This window comes from Amphiura filiformis, chromosome 7 (genome assembly GCF_039555335.1).
Source record: "Amphiura filiformis chromosome 7, Afil_fr2py, whole genome shotgun sequence".
Lineage (NCBI taxonomy): Eukaryota > Metazoa > Echinodermata > Ophiuroidea > Amphilepidida > Amphiuridae > Amphiura > Amphiura filiformis.
In genome coordinates this window covers 60,365,229-60,384,446 of record NC_092634.1, presented here as the reverse complement: position 1 = coordinate 60,384,446, position 19,218 = coordinate 60,365,229, and the positions used below count along the sequence as shown (strand labels likewise).

The following is a 19,218-nucleotide window of genomic DNA, read 5'->3' as shown; positions in this document are numbered from 1 at the left end:
AATTTAAGTCTCATTCGTTTTATACTATAAATAACGAGAACAATGTCGAAATAGCCACTTTTAAGATATAATATAAGATATTTATTTGTATTTATTTTCTTATTTATTTATTAAACTTAATAGTCTGAACAAATGCAGTCCAGTTTGGCCCAATCCCGACCCTACACTCCTGTGTACCCGTCGGCGAACTTTGAAAATACCCGTTTTGCATTTAATTAATTACGAGAAGTTTTCATAAGAAAACGTCCCCTTTTTAGCGATTTCGTACCCCTATTTTTATATTACAGTTTATACAGAAAGCTATGCAGAATATACACCAACATGAATTTCTTAAAACACATTTTAAAGGGCTGTGCAATAATTATGAGCCCCCGGGCAAATTTTTTTTTATACAAGATCATATTATTTATAAAAAAGACAGAGGTTAAATAAGTCACTGTATCTGAAAATTAAAGGATCACTCAACGTGTGAAATTTTAGACATTGTTTTGTATTGTATCTTAAAAAGTAATAATGATAAGTGCATAAAAGTATACATTTTCAGAAAGGCATTTCCTTTGCAAGGAATCCAACTAGCACGTTTTTGGGAAAAGCGCAAAATTTGATTTTCCATGCCAATTTTATTTCGTCCACCATAACATGTACTAACATACCCTGCTGGTTTACATACTACATGAATCTGTAATTTTTCTACTTAAGTAGATTAAGCATGTTAAGTAGAGAAATATATAAGTTACATGTATTTATTTGAATGGGCCCGAGGCTTCAAACTTTGCCAATACCGTACTGCTGTATTCCTTGGTTTCTGCCAAATTTTTCATTTCAAAATACCTAATGACATGCACTTTTAATGACTTATCCTTCACTTTTATCTAATTTATAAACAGTTTTAACTTTTTTACACTTTCGTCGGGATCACTGATTAAGCCTTAGTTTTTTTTCTGTTGCAACCATAAATGGGTCGCAATAGAACCAAAAAGGTTATGGCTTAGGGTTCGAGTTCGAGTTAGGGTTTAGGGTTAGAAGTATGGTTACGGTTAGCGTATTGCGGCCACGTATGATTGCAAAAATTAACACGCGTCCTGGAGAGGACGCACAGGAGCATTGTTGTGATCCAATCAGTGTCCACTAGTAGCTATGGCAAAAAATGCTGTTCGAATAATCAGCCCAATAATTCCAAGAGCAATTGTTAGTGACTCCAACACAAGGTCGTCAAATTCTGTCTTCCATTCGACACTGATCTGGAAAAAAATAAATCAAGAACTATTTTCTAATTCCGAAAATGTAGGCGTCCTATTTGTAATGGTGAAACAACAATTTATAGAATAATCATGTGATTACGACCTAACAAGCGGTAAGTGTACCGAAGTGTTGCCGTCGTTACATAATGGTAGGAGACTCGATCCCATCCTGGATCCAGGACCTCCGGTGTGTGAGACATGAACCTCAGGCACAGGCCTCAGGACATCAGGCTTATAAGCAGCAGTTTTCATCTGCCACCGGCTTCATATTTAGATTTGTAAATGACATTAAATTATCTAAATGACATTTTAAATAAAAAAAAACAAAAAATTACATTTTAACACCCAACACATTCAATCTACCATTCACTCATATCTTTGTGATCACTGCATCATCAGCAGTGTCATCTACATCAAAACATGTAGATGACATTACATTTTTCGTGTATACATTTTAAATTACGTAACTTACTTCAACCCAGAGGAAGATTATGTAAGCCAAGTAGACGACATAGAGCAGCCAGATTGCAAGACACAGACATATGTTGCATGCAGTGCCATTGATGGAGCACCAACCACTTCTATCAAACTATTATAAAGAATGGAAAGAGAATCACTCTTTTATATAAAACTTCACTTGTTTATATAGGACAATTATTCTGAACTTCTCAAATCTGGTATCTATAATATGTGACCCGGCAGCACAAACGAGCCGTAAATTCCCTAAATTGTATTCTGTGTTATGGTGTAAAATGTGTACGAAGGTCGTATTCATCGATAACTTAAGCTGGCCCGACATCCGACTCATTTTGATAGTCAAAAACTAATCAATAATCCTATTGTTGAAGTGGATAATAAGCTTCTACCTTAGATGGCCGGCTATAGAACTTTTAATAGCTCTGGTCTTTGTTTGCTTTTGGTAAATCCTGTTCAAGTGGTGGGTTATCAGCCATTGTATTTTGTACAGGTATGCATAACCAACAATTAACAATGAGAGAACTTTCTTAAACCTCGTTGACTTGGGGATGATTTGAAATGACCGCCAATTATGACTGTTTGATATATATTGCCAGCAATGTGGAAAAAGAGACACATGTAAAAACGTAAAAAGCTATAATTTTGTTGAAGGAGCAAAGTTTAACAAACCATAACCCCGCTTCTGGATACCGTTTGAAGTCAAATGATATACCATTTTTACGTTTATGATGTTTATTTTTAAACACGAAATAAAACAAAATTGACCGGTGGAGGAATTTACGGCTCATTCGCCGTGGGCGGTCACATATTATTGTGACGAACAGCAACTTCGCGGTCCCGGCTGACATAAATTAGAGCTAATTAAAAAAAGCGCAGTTAGAGCTAATGAATTTAAAATTCGCACTATCTGTGGAATATTACACTGCCATCTCAATTGCAGTTGTTCTTATGGTCAATCCTGCTGGAAATTCAAGCTGGAAATATTATTGTTGAAATGTATCGAATCCAGTTGAATTTGTCATAGTTTGACCAAATTTAGACAATTTTGCCAATTTTGTTGGGAATTCCAAAATTTGTTCCACTTTTTATGGAAGAATATGGTTGAATAATTTAAACTTTTGAAATATATGGTTGTTAAGTTATCAGTCAAATTGGCTCAATCGATACGGTGTTCGAATATGGTGCGAGAGATTGCGGGTTCGAACCGTGGCGGTGGTTTAGTACGCTCTCGTGGAAAAATTGGGTTAGCTTGAAATTCAACTAGAAAAGGAATTTACTACTAACTGTAGCTTTGTAACCCATGTACGAAACTCGGGGACCTGATCATGGCTGCGAAGGTCAATTATGGAATGTCTATGGCGTGCGTGCGCTCTCAAGCTGCAAGGTCCCTGAGTTGTTTAATGGTTTATGGATTGAATCAACGTCTAGGCGTTGTGCCAGTGCGTTGTGCATGCGCACTATAAATCGCTGAGCTTTATTATTACGTAGGAATTATTCCAAGATCTTCCACAGTGCAATGGTTTTTGCATGGAACAGCCCAATCAGCCTTTGCTCGTAATCTGCTTTGAAATCTTTTAAAATTCCGATTCATCATTTTTCCATATGTAAGAAAAAACCTTAACATAATGAGAGCACAAGTAGAATTTTGTTTTTATTTTCTAACACTTTGTCTTGTATCATGTGTGTGTCATCTAGTCGGCTAGCCGTATATAATCTCCACCGTTTTCAATGGTCAAACATAAAACAAAGTTTTCAGAAAAAGGAAGACGGTACAACTGTGTTAATGCTATAGTTATGCTATTCGCCGATTGAACGGTCATCTCAAAACGACGTTCTACTCGCAAAGTGCATGCTGTGTGTGCGTACGCCTGTCAAACGCATGATTTCCCAGCAAACACAAAACGTTTTCGACATCATTCGCAAAAGGTTATAAAAGGTTGTCAGAAAACGTTCAAATGTCGGGTTATATAAAGGGTATATTAAGAGTATAAAACGTTTTCATAACCTTAAAAACATTTTTGATAATCTACTGCTCAGCAAACAAAAATGTTTTACAGAAAACGTTTAAATGTCGGGTTATATAAAGGGTATAAAAACGTTTTAATAACATTCCAAAAACATTCTTGAAAACTTGATACAAAACATTCTAAACAGAATGTTATTTTGGGGTTGAAAAATATTTTGCGAAAAATGTTTGCCCGAAATATTTTCAATAACGTTTTAAAAACGTTTTCATGACCTTTATATAACCCGACATTTAAATGTTATTAAAAGGTTTTGAAAAAACATTTTAAGAACATTTCTGTGTTTGCTGGGTTCAAATATTTTGATATAATGTTATTTAAGTGTTGACAAAATATTTGGCAAAAATGTTTGCAAAAATAGTTTACAAAAACATTTTTGAAAACATTAAAAAATATTGTTGCAATGTGTTTTCATACAAAACGTTTTAACGTTATCATGACCTTTCTATAACCCGACATTTTAATGTTATTAAAACGTTTTTACCTAAACCAAAAGCCAAAATATAACTTATTTAAAACGTTTTTAAAACGTTTTTGTGTTTGCTGGGTTAATACCGCGTACGCTTTGCAAAAGCCGTCTGGCGTGTTGCTAGAAAAGCGATAGAAAGAAAAATGCACATTTTGTGCATGCGTTTGCAGGGACAATCTCGTTTTGTTAGCAAGATCACGGATCCGTGCAAAAGGCGAATAAGGGAACTACCCAGATAATCATGCTTTTAGTATGTTGCACTGAAAAATTCCCATATCTATATTAATCAGTGTAAGACATAAGGAAAAACCTTGAGGTTCTGCTGCAATGTGTAGTAACCTGTTGACAAGGTTTACATAAGATCATGATGCATGACATAATGTGTTTAATTAAAGATTTTGTATGAGTGCCAGTCCAACAATTGGCATTTGGTATAAAACGTTAGGATGTTAACACTCTTTGCAGATATTTGATGCATTTAAGTGTGCTGTGAATCTCTGAATTTAGCACAGCGACGTGTTCACAAAGTTAAACACTTGGAATCAGCAAAATTAGAGTTACATCGAAGGTGGTATATATTCGACCACTGAACGAATGAGACTTTTGATTACGCCGAAAGTACGCAGTCATCCCGAAAGAGGGATTCATTTTGACCCTCGTCATCAAGCTGAGAACTGATTCAATACGCTTCTAAAGTCTATAAAGTGGAACAGAATTGAATAAAACTGTTCCTGAAAAGCAAGGAATGAATTGTAAATGTAACATCATTTTGAGTGTTATCATTGCCATAATCAGTGATAATGATTTCGTTTGGAACTGGACATTACTTCAGAGAGTCGCCCTTGTGATTGTTGTATGATTTATTTTGTACCACAAGCAGTGACCACACATACTATACTTTTAAATAAATTATTGTTTTGTTTTAAATTATTGCAGTGTGTATCTTTGAGTGAGCCTGAGAAATGGTAATTCGGCCTCCGGTCTTTCTAGATCGAAACAGAATCGTGGAATAATGTATTACCACCATTTCCCGGCCGTCTTTGTAAAAGTCTTTGATGATGTTGATTGCAATGCTCTAGCAAAACACCCTGAAAATACAAGTTTTAACTGTTGATTCTTCCTTAATTCTTTACTGCTTACCACTCTTTTAGACAATGGAATCACGAACAATCCACAAATGATGATAGTTGCACTTACACCAACGTAGAACCCGCCGTGAACTTCAAGAGTTCCGATTTTACGAGTCTTGAAAACCAACCCGTTTTCGAACAGCAATATCAACAAGACCATCTAAATCAAGAATCAAATCAGAAGAAAAAGGAAAAGTTTTCTGAGCTCATACCCTTTGTCTTAAAGTTTCAAAGAAAGGGTCAAATGAAAAAAAATCACATTAATTGCGATTATATCCTTTTGCAACTAAACGAACAACGACAAGAATACCCCCAACAGCATCAACAACAAGAATTTGTCTTTAAAAAAGACAAGTTCAAGGATCAGGTGTATAGCACATGTACTTTGAGCTACTTTCTAACATTCAATATTCATATGTAACCTACTCTGCACTTATTCGACAATAACGTCTTGACTCTGGAAAACAATATTTTTAAAAACCTCATTTTGCATTTAGTTTTTTTAAGCCACCTAGCTCGGGAGCCACCTACAGGATTTCGTTTTGCATTTAGGTTTTTATTGCGTTGCAAAGTAGCAAAACTTTCTTTAAATATGGCCCAATTCGTGCCTGGAAAAGGCTATCCCCTCTTACAACCTATCGACAGGTCTGATTTCTATAATGAGGTGCCACCGGGTTTGCAAGAGATAATAATACCAAATCTAAACACCATGAAATTTACCACATCACGACCAAGCTCACATTGTGCGCCCATTCCTTTTTAAAGGAATTTTATTAAGTCACCTACTAGGAAACAAATTTGGCTATAACTACGAAGAAAATTGTATCTTATCACAAGTAAACAAAATAATTACACAGCTTGCTCTTGCTAGCTTTTGTCAGGGTCACCAATATTACAGGTTTATAGGCCTACACATGGGTTATTACAAGAGTCAATCCCGGGAGTCAATAGACATTAGCTAACATTCAATTAACTATAGAGTATAGATAATGGACTTAGTTTTGCGCAATGTAGTAATTTTCTGAAGTAAATCGCTTGCTTCACAGTTTTCTATACAGAATGATATGTTTACTTTGTAATCAGGCCTGGCCATGACCCTGCTAGTTTTGATTAACCAATCAGTTATGTGTATTGTCAGCATGTGATGGCTATAAGCCAATTGCAAACATGTTTCTAAAAAAGGCTAAAAAATTCATACTCCTGGACAGACTCTTTTCCAGGTTAGGGCTAATTAGTAAGTTGTCATGTGTGGCAAGATTAGATAAAGGCATACAAACTAGGGTATGAGATATTAGGAATTATTTCCTAGACTCTTAACCACAGGGCTGGTGGGCTACTACCTATTCATGACACAGGATATGTAAGGGATAAACTGTGCATATGAGATGTGGGGGAAAGTGGCATCATTTCACTGCCGTGAAACAATAAACATACAAACAAAAATCATCACAGGCAAAAAGTCACAAGACCAACTGTTTTGGCCTCACATCATGTTTATTCCAGACATCGCCCGGAGGAGGCGGAATGGCTGCTTTTAACTCCCGAGACCTGGGCCTATTTTACAGGGGACCCATGATGAGCACCAGATTTGTAACAAGTCATGAGTTATTCATATTTATCTAGTCGAGTCGAGTCTCGATTAAGTCACTGTATTATTTTGGTAGATGAAAAAGTTAAAACTATGTTAAGTCTGTTCAGTGGAAGAGTTAAGTTTCGAATCATGATTTAGTGGGCTCAAAGTTTTGTGAAAGATTGTGGATTACGTAGTGCGCATTTTCCAACGAAATGGATATTTTATTTATTTTTTTTGGTGGGGGAGGGGGGTGTGGGGCTAGTGGTTTGAAGAATCTGGCACTTCACCCCTCCACTCAAAAGGATAACATATATTATTTTAAAGATCCCCATCCCCACTGTATGTCTATACCTGGTCTACTATTAGTATAACACCAGTGGCGTACTGGGGTAAGTTGTCAAGGAGCCTAAGATAAAAAAATATTGCAGTGGGCATAACTTTGACCTGGTTTCAAAAATTCGAGCGCGAAAATGTTAAATTTCATACTATTTTAGCCCCAAATCAGGATAAAAATTTTATTTTATTTTGTCATTTCTAACTCCCAATTAAGGTGTACCGGGCTAAAAAGAAAACGAAGATTGTGCAATGCTGGTCTATATCTGCCCGGTATACATGGAGCTGACTCCAAAGCTAATTGATCTGAATATGGCTTCTAAAATCAAGGAGACCCTACTGTGAATTGGGCTGTATTAATGTATAATCTTTGTTCATCAAATAGTCAACAAAATATCTAACACAGTTTTACACACAGTCGAATAGCTATTAGTCAATATGCAGAGTTATAATTAGACAAAAATAATAATAGACAAAGCTCTTTACCAACCTGACAATGAACATCGATGATACGTAATATTGAGAACCATTGTAGTTTGTTGAAAAATTCTTTGTTCTCTGTCATCTCGCCAGTGTCGTAATCGCAGCAAGCGATATCGTAATCTGTACACTTATTACTGCAACACAAAAAACATTCCTTTTTCGTGTTGCACCATCCTGTACATTCCCAGTCGCCACCGCATAGTCCAGGGCAATGTTCTGGACATTGTGTGTGGCAGGCACACCGTCCGGGACAGCATTCACAACAGTTAGTAACGATATCACACATTCCACAACATCGTGAAGGACATTCACATGTAATACAGCGGCAACAACATCCGCATTCCCAGCTACATTGTCCGGGACACCGTTCCAGGCAAGCGAAGACACAACAGTCCGAACAGGTGGATGTGTGTTGCGCAGCATCATTCGGGGCAGGTTTCCATCTGGATTTCAAACTGTACATCGCATAGACACTCCATGGTATTTTGATGACACCCCATAATAATTGACCCTGGTGGAATAATGAAATCATTTTTTTATGGACAACTGTTCTATAATCAGGCCCACAACATTATAGTTTGTCTCGAAGCTTGCGACAAATATGAGCCTAATAAATGTGCTCGTTTGTTTTGGAATATGAGTGCACAACGCCCTCGTTTGGCTGCAAATGTTCTTAAAATTGACCCCTCTGAGACTCTGAGGCTGAAACGAGTCTCAGAGACTCAGATAATAAGTAAGATCTCACAGTGTGTGCTTTGTTGAAATACTGATGCACCAATCATTACAAACTTATCCCCTGTGTAAAATAACATTCGGCCTTTACTATAAGCACATATCCTGGATCTAGCTATAAGCCTGGTTAAAAAGTTTACAAGCCACTAAATGAGTGTTTACCAGGAGAAAAAATCAATATGCCTGATCTGCTAACTTGAATGAACTTGCTTGCAGCAACAGGGCGGTACGTTGTTCAATAAATCCCAAATGTTGCTATTGACCTTTTTCCCTCTATCCCACAATGCACTATTCCAGGGGGTTCATCAACCTCATAGATCGTGTGCATCCGATGGTCTTTGCAATTATTTTGTCTTAATATGGGCATACTGATTCCATATTATGCGGATTATCGTAAAGGCCATCGATGTTACTAATTATGCAATTATTGAATACACGAGTGATGCAGTTCCGGAGCGATGCAGAACATCTGTGTAAGAGATTTTGTTTACGTTTTATTTTCATCGGACGCCGACAAAATATCACTGCGTGTCCCGTCATTAGTTTTTTCACCACTAGGTCTATAAAATGTATACAAAGTTAGGTTTCAATAACGGGAAACTTTTATTGGCGAGGACACCATGTCAATAAGGCATAGAAATGTTGTTTTTTGCCCCCGAAAGGTATTAGTGATCGTGCGTCATTATCATGATTATCGGTGATTCCTTTTTGTGTGATGAAGGCACCAGCCGAAATGTCCGTATTCCAGAATGTAATGAACATAACTCTGTACTCCCCCGGGGAGATGATGTATTTTGCGACACTCATACCCCCCTGGAATAGTGCATGATGGGAAAGAGGGAAAAAGGTCTATAGCAGTGAAAGGACTACATACTACATACAATGATCTTTGAAGCGAAGGGATCGCTCAAAATTGACATAATACAATGAGAGTGATTGACTTTCTCACGAAAAGGTAGACAATAAACGACTGGTTAGGATATTATGATGGCGAACGAGGAAGAGCGAAGTTTATAAATAATATTGTTCAAAACACTATCTCTCACCAATTGAAGCCTTCACAAATTGACAAACCTCATTTATACTTTATTGGAATATTTAAACAGATTTATAATCTGTTTAAATATTCCAATAAAGTATAAAGTGGGGTATGGAAAGTCGGGTATGAGAAGTGGGGTCACAAATTGTACCAACCCTGCACCAGATAACACATAAACCACCATGCATAGGGAACACTTTTCGCGGAGCATGCTGGGAATAAGTAGCGACCAAGGCAACAATTTGACGGCTTCGCACTCTCTATGTCTATAACCATTATAGTCATGCAAAGGTATGGTTTACAGTTATCCGTATTTCGCATGTATGCGGAAATCTCGACGAATACTGTACTTACGATGTTAAATATTCTCCACAACCGCTTTGAAACATCCTCGTCTTTGAGTTCATGTACATTAAGACCAAAGTTTACTGCGGTGACAATGACTGTGACCCAATCACCAATGTGATGAGCCCACAGAGCAAGAGGCTTATAACAGTGTATACCAAGCCAGGCGTAAACAACAACAAACCCTAATCAAAAATGAAAGATAAGAAATTCAGTCAGTAATGTCTTTCACAGATCAAATATAAAGAATAGTCCGTTGTTAGTAATTTTCAGTAATGATTTCCTCATTCACTTTTATAAACCACATCTATACAATAGGCGACCACACCAACGCGAACTCCCTACCAATTGGAGTTTTCCCTTATGGAACAAAATTATACCCATAAGGTTGTACCTGAACCTATATTATAATTGGCTCCAAAGGGCATACCCAATGTGAGCATACGTCATAAACATCTACAACTAAACAGGGTTTACCCTGGAGATCTTTACTTTATTGAAGCAATCAATTCACATTAATTGATAATACCCTATGGAACATTTATGGAGCATAGTCATGTCTCCAAAAGATTTATGCTAAACAGTGTGTAAAATTCAACCAAAAAGCAACTAGTCCGCAGGACAGCCTACTTCTAAAAGTAACCTGTCAGGCTTGGTGACAGTAACCAGTTAATATATTTTATGTGTAACTTTGGTTTTGATGTATCGGTGGTCGGGAACGGTCTTAGTATCTAGTATTAGTGGACAAGAATTTCCGAGGTGGGAAAAATTTCAAAATCGCCCAGCTGACCCTCTACCAAAATGACTTTACCATGTGTACCAGGACGTGTGCGCGCGAAATTTACAATTTTAATGTTGAAATTGGTCGAAATAAGGATAATATCTAAAAGGCCAAACGGAAGATAAACGTCACATATTTGGGTAATTTTGTCCTGATATTTTGGAGGTCGCCACTACCCGACATATGAGGGCGCCCGTCGGACGGGCCGGTTAGATAAATTAGCCCGTTTGAAGATAACTTAACTAAGCTCGTCTTGGACATGTTGGAAGTGCGGACGGGTTCTACACACTGTTTAGTTGCTAAATCCATTGACTCCATATGACTGTGACATAATAGCGATAATACCACGAGATTTTGCATAGCGAGGTTTTGCATATGGCGCAAAGCGAGGATAAACATGATAAAGAGACACATACATAAATATTTAGGTCTCTGTATTCTCATATTAGAAGTGAGAGGTTTGCCTGTATATACCCCCATGCAGCTTAACTATATACGTCAGAGGAATCAGAATTGTATTCTCGCCTCACTCTGACATCGGTTTGATGAAAATCCTCTGTTTGTATGTAAAAACATTGTTGGCCTCGGTTTGATGATGCACAGTGTATTTTACCCATACGAAAAATCATTCCGCACAAAATGTACCGTGCATGCACAGATCACTGACAGTGACGCAATCAACCAATCCCGGCAACCAATCAGCATTTGGAAAATCGTTAACCCAATGACGTCATCGCTGCATTACATTGATAAAATTCAGAATCGTTCAAAAACACGAGTTTTTTTTATTGCAAATATTTAATTTTTGTGTGTATGAATCGGGGTATGAATGTCAATGTCAGCAGTCATTGACATATTGTAGCGTTGAATGCGCTGAATGTTGTGAAGCGGATCCGTTGCAAATTTGGCGGATCTTTTGTTTTATGTGACATTAAAAATCCATCATTCGCATGGCCGCTGTGTGTGTCCCGGGTGGGGGTGTGTACGTGAATGGGGGGGTCGGCTATGCACGCATGGATTCTGTTGATACGACCTGCATGCAAAAGCACTATACTGCTGGCTGAGTGTACCGGTACCAGTCATAGCAGGGTGTAAAATATACAACAAAGTCAATGTTTATTCTCAAATACATTATGTATGGTGTAAATATAAGCATTTAAATAATTTAACAATAATTTGAACCTGAAAAAATTGAACATGAAACTTCATGAGTGATTTTTCAACATATTTGACTGTTGGATGATAAATATGGGTGCTGCAGCTTTGGAGCTAAGGCAACATGGCGCATTACTTTGAAGCTGGTAAGGCCCTTTCACAATTAATTCCTAGTTTCCTGTTTCATGGTTGAAAACCAGGGATGAGGCGACTTTTAATTATTAATTATTAATTATCTTTTATTTTCTTTATTTTAAAATAAGTGCTCGCAAGCTACATCAAGCCATTTTGACAAGGAGCAAGGATTAAATTATTTTACTACTATGTTTGATTTTATAGTAGGCCTAATGGTACAATTAGGTTCTATGTTTATTCATCATTATAGATGATATGATCAAAGTCAGAAAGTAGCAAATGGTAGTCATTAAAAGTTATTTTTTAAAGAGAAAATCCAAAAAATAATTAAATATTGTGCAATTCTCTACTTTGGACGCGGGCGGGAAACAGGAAACTAAGAATCAATTGTAATTGGCCTAATGGGTAAATTACACTGTGTGGTGTCACATAATACGCCAACAAATCTACGAATATACTTACCCAGATGCATTGAGAGCATCAACATGTAAGTGAAATCCTCGATTCTATTTTCGATTTTAAAATAGTCAACAATCTTCCAGATTATTTGAATAATGTTCCACGTAGAGGCGTAAATAAGAAACTGCCACTCTTGACAACTCAGACCTTGACACCCGCGAAATTCCTGTGGGACAAAGTTTTAAAATAAACAAATAAAACGCTTTTTTTCATATTTTATAATATTGGAATCTATTGACAAAAATTAAAATGAAGACAACTTGTTAACGAAGGAGAATAACATCAAGGAAAAATCAATATGATTCTCACAACGAAATAAACCATAACAAAAAAGTCTTTCACCGTGCAGGGGCGTACCGGGGACACAGAGCCATGGGAGGGGGAAGATTTGCATGTGATAATGTGCATGTGCAAATTGTCCCACTACTAGAATTACTTTACCAGGCCCAAAATGTTGTTGTAGAGCCTGTTCATCATGTTCATGTAAAACGTTTCCATGATCATGTTATTATAACATTTTGACCAAACCCAAAACAAGTTTATAACGATTTAAGCACTAAATAGCATCAATGACCTCCTGACGTGGTTTGTCTTTGAAAAATTTGAGCATCTGTGGAGAAGTCCAACAATGTCCATTGCAACAACAGCAAAAGATATTTCGCACGACTTGTGTTACAAAACTATTGTTCTATGTCTGTGTGTCTATAGCTATGCGTGATATCCACTCACATGGAAAATAAGATCATTAATTTGTTACATCAGAGAAAGTAATAGAAGGATCTATGCCGTCACAAACACTGAACCTGTATATCAAGTACATCTACGATTCCTGGGGACATATTCTGATGCAGGAAGACAACCTATGTATAGTATAGATATGCTCTTTATACAAACGCGAGGCAAACGAAGATACGGACAACAAAGAATATCCTACTTGTCAGCTCTTGTCTTACGCAAATGCTGCTGGGAGACACTGATGCCATACTACATTGGCCACAAATCGTATAGTGCGTGGAGAAGCTTTGTAGTCGCTTGCCCCGCAGCCCAATGAAATGAATGAATCTGTCCATCCAATACGTATTGGGTCATTGTAAATTGTAAACTCCTTTGGTTGTGCTTCATCATCATCAGTCGGCTGCGGATCAGGCGACTACAAGCTTTCTCCAACTGCTGCAATCTTGGGCTATAGCAACAAAGCAATTTTGTTTGGTTACAGCATCCCTTCGGTATCTCACAGAAAGTGCTGAACATACTGCAAGTACATTGGACTTGGTCGTTCTGTTTTCCTCTTCCCATGTGGTGGAATATAAAGGGCATAGGCCTATTCTTTCACCAGTGTTCACAGGTTCGTCGTCTGTAAGACGAATTATATGGCCAAGAAATCTGAGTTGTTGGATCTTGACTCTGGCGGGGACTCTGGTAACCAGTGGAGTGGTGTTTGTCAGCTATAAGATTGCTTCATTTGAAATACGATCTACACGCTTGACTTTTAACATTGATTCTGTAATATGCAAGATGTTGCAAAGGCCTTGATCATGTTTTCCATGTCCTTGGGGATTACCCATCATGACTCACATCCACCCATAAAGGAGGACGGGATTCTACTTACATTTACACTGCTTGTTTCTGATCTCGGTTGATCAGTCCCACGCCTCGAAGGTTGCCTCAGCTCTATATCTTGAGATGCCATAATCAGTTTAGACTGGATTGAGTAAGAAAGTGAAAAAAATATATGATTTTCTTTAAACAAAATCTATAGGTCTTAGCTCAAGTCTTCGCAAAAAGTAATGTAGCCGTTATAAATACGCATATAAGCTTCAGAACTATTATTTTGACATAGAAAGAAGGGTGGTATATTTACGCGCATTTTGATACCCCATTTGTCTAATGTCGTTCACTATTAACAACACAGAAGTGTTTATAAAGAAAAATACTCAAATTTAAAAGTTGCCGTTTATAGCGATCAATTTTATCTTCTTACGCAAGAATTGTTGCGTGTAAAACCCGCCATTATATCTTCGCGCTGAATTCTAATCAATACAAATAACTGCAACTTTTGAACGTGAGTTTTTTCTTTTTTTAAATACTGCTGTGTTGTTAATATTGAACGACATTAGAACAATGTATCAAAATGCGGGTAAATAAACCATTATTCTTTCTATCATAAAATATTGTAAATAGATTACGGTATTAATTAGCTCTAAAGCTATATTTATAACGGCTGTGGATTCATTTTCACGGAATCCTCCATGGAACTGTTTTTGAAAATCCAATGGTGGTTAGAACAGCGATGTTGACCCTGGAGGTCCAAAAATTGGCAAGAGCCACCGCTGGCGGCGCATCATATTGTAAATCGCAAGCAGGGATCGCGAGAATTGGCTAGAGATTCCGCGTTATTTTATTGCTGTGCGGACTACACATATCTTATACACTGACTCCAAAACGTCAAAAAAAATCCTTGAGATATGAGTATGGTATACATTGTGTTGACACTACCACCAGACCCTGTATCCACTCGCGGTATAGGTCATTTTATGAAACGGGGAAAATATTACAGACCTACAATTAAAAGCAAAGTGAACACTAGTTTACTACATATAGCTTACCACGTAGGCCCATACCTACCTTGAATACATCGATTATAAAGCGATTTACAAATGGAAACACTCAACAGCCAAGCTGAAAAAAATGATGAAAAACGGAAAACATGATGATTGAATGATAATATAGTATAGGCCTATAATGCAGCTGTTTTGCAGGTGCTCTATTTAAACGATATTGTCTGATAAAATATATATATATGCCTGTAGACTATTAAGAAGTAGAGGTATCACAGACAGCTATTCAGTGCTCGATACCAATAAATGGTAGAGCTATTTTAAAATATAAACACAGATATTATTACATTTCACAACACGGTGTTTCACGCCAAAGCGATCTTCAGGTGAATAAATTAATTTTTTTTTAAATTTATTCACCTGAAGATCGCTTTGGCGTGAAACACCGTGTTGTAAAAATGTAATAATATCTGTGTTTATATTTTATGCTTGTAGACTATATAGGGGCCTATTCACAGCTCAGGTTATGCTTAGGTTTCCGTCTAAATAGGCCGCATAAAATTAATGTTTTGGTGCTTTTCCCCTTCGATGTTAAATTAGTACTGTTAGTAGTTTTCGGTCTTTTCAACAGTGCTCGAGGAACAGGAAGAGCCCCCTATTTTTTTAAATGTGAGATTCAACCAACGGCGGCGGTCAAACCGGGGGCGAGGGGACGTGCCCCCCCCACACACACATACCCACACTTTTGACCGTGGCCTGGCCCTCCCACTTTAATCAATCCATGTGCTGTGTGTTACATGTCTGCTTGAACATCATAAATAATCAATTCTCTATTACATGTATTATAAAGCCTGAAAGACAGTGTAAAAATGATGCACCAAATGGCTTCAATTGGACCTTCATTTTGCAAAATTTTCCAACCCCACCCTGTGTATGGATAAACAAGTCCCTCTTTTCGCATTCACTTTCGACACCCAAAACTATTACGAAAGCAATAATTTATACAATAATAGTGAAAACTTGTCCTCGAATGGTTTCAATTTGGAACTTTATTCAACCCATTTTCGGATTTTCTAAACTAAATTGTACACATTAATACAGGGTGTATCAAAATGATTGGTACCCATCAGTTTCCAGTTTATTCTGGACAAGACCACCACAGCAAAATGCAACATAGGAGCTACCTTATTTATAGATATATGTTATGAAAGGTCATAAAACTGTAAATCCTGGGCAATTCAAAAGGCTTGTCAATAAACACCAACAACCATGGGTACCAAACATTTTGATACAGCTGGTAGTGTCAAAATGGTCCAATTTTTTCCAATTATTTCCATGTCAAAAAAAATCTACAGAAATTTAACGGACTATGGTCCAGTATAGGCAAATATCTGAATTTCACTGCAACCCATTGACAAATAATATGTCAAATGTTGTCAACAGGGAATGATTTATATCTCGGGAATTATATGTATACAATATTTTTAAAGGTTTCTGTCATGAGATGATAGGGGTGGCAAAGGTTCACGAGAAGAAACATGAATAATTTCCTTTGTATTTTTGCAATGATCCAATGACTCGTATTAAACATATAGTGAATGCGTTCTGTATTGCGAAGAATTTCAATTCATTAATTTTAAAAGTTCATTACAGGTAGGTAGACTTAGGACTATTAAATTAAATTAATTTACATAGTTAAGTTTACAAAATTAATTCAGATAAATAGAAAATTTTATTATTTTTACTTTCTGGAAATGCCTTTAATAGTGTATTCTGAAAATAAAAAATTTGCAGCCCGTGCAGTTCTTCATTGGTTATTTCTGGACCGGCGAGTTAAAAAAAAGTTGCCTACCCCTGAATGAAGATGACACTCTAACAAGAGCGATTATTGTACCGCAAACTGGTGACCGAGTTAAGCATATCCCGTTGACCCCATATGACATTTGACCTCGGTTGACCTCTATCTGATGACCTTTGACCTCGGATGACATTTGTTTATTAATTAAATTAATTAATTAAATTATTAATGTTTTATTTTATTGACAATACTCTCTCTTTCTTTCTTCATTTGAAAGGTGAATATAATGCATCCCATTGCACAAAATTGTGAAATGTCATAAGGGGCTATATAGGACCTTTATTTCACCATGGAAGTACTTCCATGACTTTGGCTAGTTGGCTTTTATGTGTTCAAACTTGTTGACACAGTTACACTGAATTGAAGCTCACTTGCATCTTTTGCCATGGGAGGTGGGGAGTAAAATGGACGTCACTTTAAAAGTATTAGGAGTAGAACCCCGGTGTTTTTTATTGTATTTCTTTTTTTCTCTTTCATTTGACACCACTCGTTATAGCTTCATGATATTTCGAGATATGCCCATTAAAGAGCAAATGGTTAGTCAGTTAGTAAGCTAGTGAGCTAGTAAGTAAGCTAGTAATATACACTAATGTAGGGTGGTCCCGCTATACGGTCCACCAAAATGACAGATGAATAAATACGTTCACATCATTCCTGGTCAAATAAAAAACCATCAACAAAGATTCAAAATGTTTGCTTCTTTTTTCATGTCTGTTAATTACTTAAAGTATGGTATGACTGGTTGTAAACGAAAATTAAATTTACTTTAATTTGATGCGGCCTTATGCATTTTGATTCGTCCGGTTTTCAAATATCACCAAAGCGCAACAGGCATGTACATACATGTCTCATGAACATGTCCATGTACTAATACTCGTAGGCCTAGATTTTATTGAGTGTGGTGTCAACATGCGCAGAAATAAATTCTGCTTCCAACGCATTTTACAGATTTTATAAAACAATAGCCCGTTTTAGAAAAATGGTCATTATTTAAGGGGGGTTAGTTACTTTTTTTTGAGATGTTCATATCGTATGTATTGAGTGTGATGTAGGCCCATAGGCCTATTACTTTTTTTTAAATGCACGTAGTTCACTCTGATTTATATTGAATGTGTATGAACTTGTACACTCTGCTGGGCCTTGTGGTTCTCTATAAAATGGCATATCTAAGTCACGATATATGTTTTTTTTCTAAGACCGCGATATTTTACTGTCCTATATCATGACATGTACTGTAAAATGAGGCTGCAAAAATTGAATTTAGGCCTACCACCATACCGCGAGTGAATATACAACACACAAAGGTCATGACAGTTTACGGTAGGCCTACTCAATTACAACTGAGTTCACGATACTAAATTATTTAATGCATCGTACGTATACGCGCAGGCTCCTGAATATATATTTAAATATTGGGGGAGGACACGAGCCTGGTCTAACTTTGGGGGACCATGGACCCTATTATATAGTAGGCCTACTTACCCATGATCACCAAAATTATTGGGGCCGAACCTCCGCTTCCGAGCTATTCCGGAGCCACCGTTTTCCTTGATGTACTAAATTCCCTATGATAAAATACATGTGCACAGTTGCCAAAAGGCCGCAAATAATGCTTACTGCACTTCTCATGCAATACAGCAATAATGAAATGAAGGCTTATTACGCTTGCGCAGCCTGGAGCGTGCCAGGGGTTGTCTAGGATAACGTTTGGTAGGGTTGCTTTACCGTTTACATAATTTATGCTTTTCATTTATATAGGACTACCGTATAATAGTTTAGGGGAAAAGCTTCGGCGGATGTAATTATATGGTATCTCCACCAAAATAAGAACGGATAAAACTGAGTTGGTTTTTGTAGGCTAAGAGGGGCAAGCAATTTTTAGCAGGTCAAGTTTGGAGCACGCCATTTCGGTAGCCTACTTTTTGGGGGTACAAAGGCGTCAGGTTAGGATTTTTAAGCTGTTATGTATCACTATGGCCTCTACCAATGTCATAGTTTAATAATCTCAATTAAACAATCACAGTGAAAAATTTGACCTCGAGTTGCGGAGTATGAGTTTTTGTACCCAAATTTTCAAAGGTCGTTCAATGAATGTACAGATGTATTGAGGTTAAAGAATTGTGCCCTGATAGATGAGCATGTTGTGGATCCTAGTGTATGTAGATTCTACATTGTAGAACCTTCAATAGTTTTACAAAGAACGACAAGGTTCTGCAAGGGTCAGAAAGAACCATTTTATAGTACACAAAAAGTTCTTAAAATGCCAAAAAGAACCATTTGGGGTTCTTGCAATTTCTTAGAACCCCTAGAACCGCATTTTTCCTGTATGCAGAACATCTAGAACCAATTTTCTAAGAGTAAATATACTAGTAAATTCCTGTTCGCTATATGTACGCGAGCATTGGCATTTTGCAAAGGAGGGGTCC

General features: G+C 37.1%; 1 protein-coding gene across 1 annotated transcript; it reads right to left on the bottom strand.

Annotated features, from left to right (window-relative positions):
• Positions 1-64: 64 nt before the first annotated feature.
• LOC140157415 (uncharacterized) lies at positions 65-18,409 on the bottom strand. Its single transcript, XM_072180603.1, has 9 exons — positions 18,275-18,409; positions 15,002-15,055; positions 13,986-14,078; positions 12,380-12,542; positions 9,856-10,031; positions 7,738-8,241; positions 5,352-5,501; positions 1,714-1,830; positions 65-1,241 (listed from the first exon to the last, which is right to left on the bottom strand). Exons 3-9 carry the CDS (start codon positions 14,064-14,066, stop codon positions 1,119-1,121), a joined length of 1,314 nt encoding a protein of 437 aa, XP_072036704.1. The 5' UTR covers positions 14,067-14,078; positions 15,002-15,055; positions 18,275-18,409; the 3' UTR covers positions 65-1,118.
• Positions 18,410-19,218: the final 809 nt, after the last annotated feature.

Coding starts and splice junctions, on each gene's coding strand:
- LOC140157415 (XM_072180603.1), bottom strand. CDS start 14,066: ATGGCATCTCAAGATATAGAGCTGAGGCAACCTTCGAGGCGTGGGACT. Junction 12,543..13,985: donor CAGAAACAAGCAGTGTAAAT/GTAAGTAGAATC, acceptor TTTGTCCCACAG/GAATTTCGCGGGTGTCAAGG. Junction 5,502..7,737: donor TCATCGATGTTCATTGTCAG/GTTGGTAAAGAG, acceptor TTCTTGATTTAG/ATGGTCTTGTTGATATTGCT.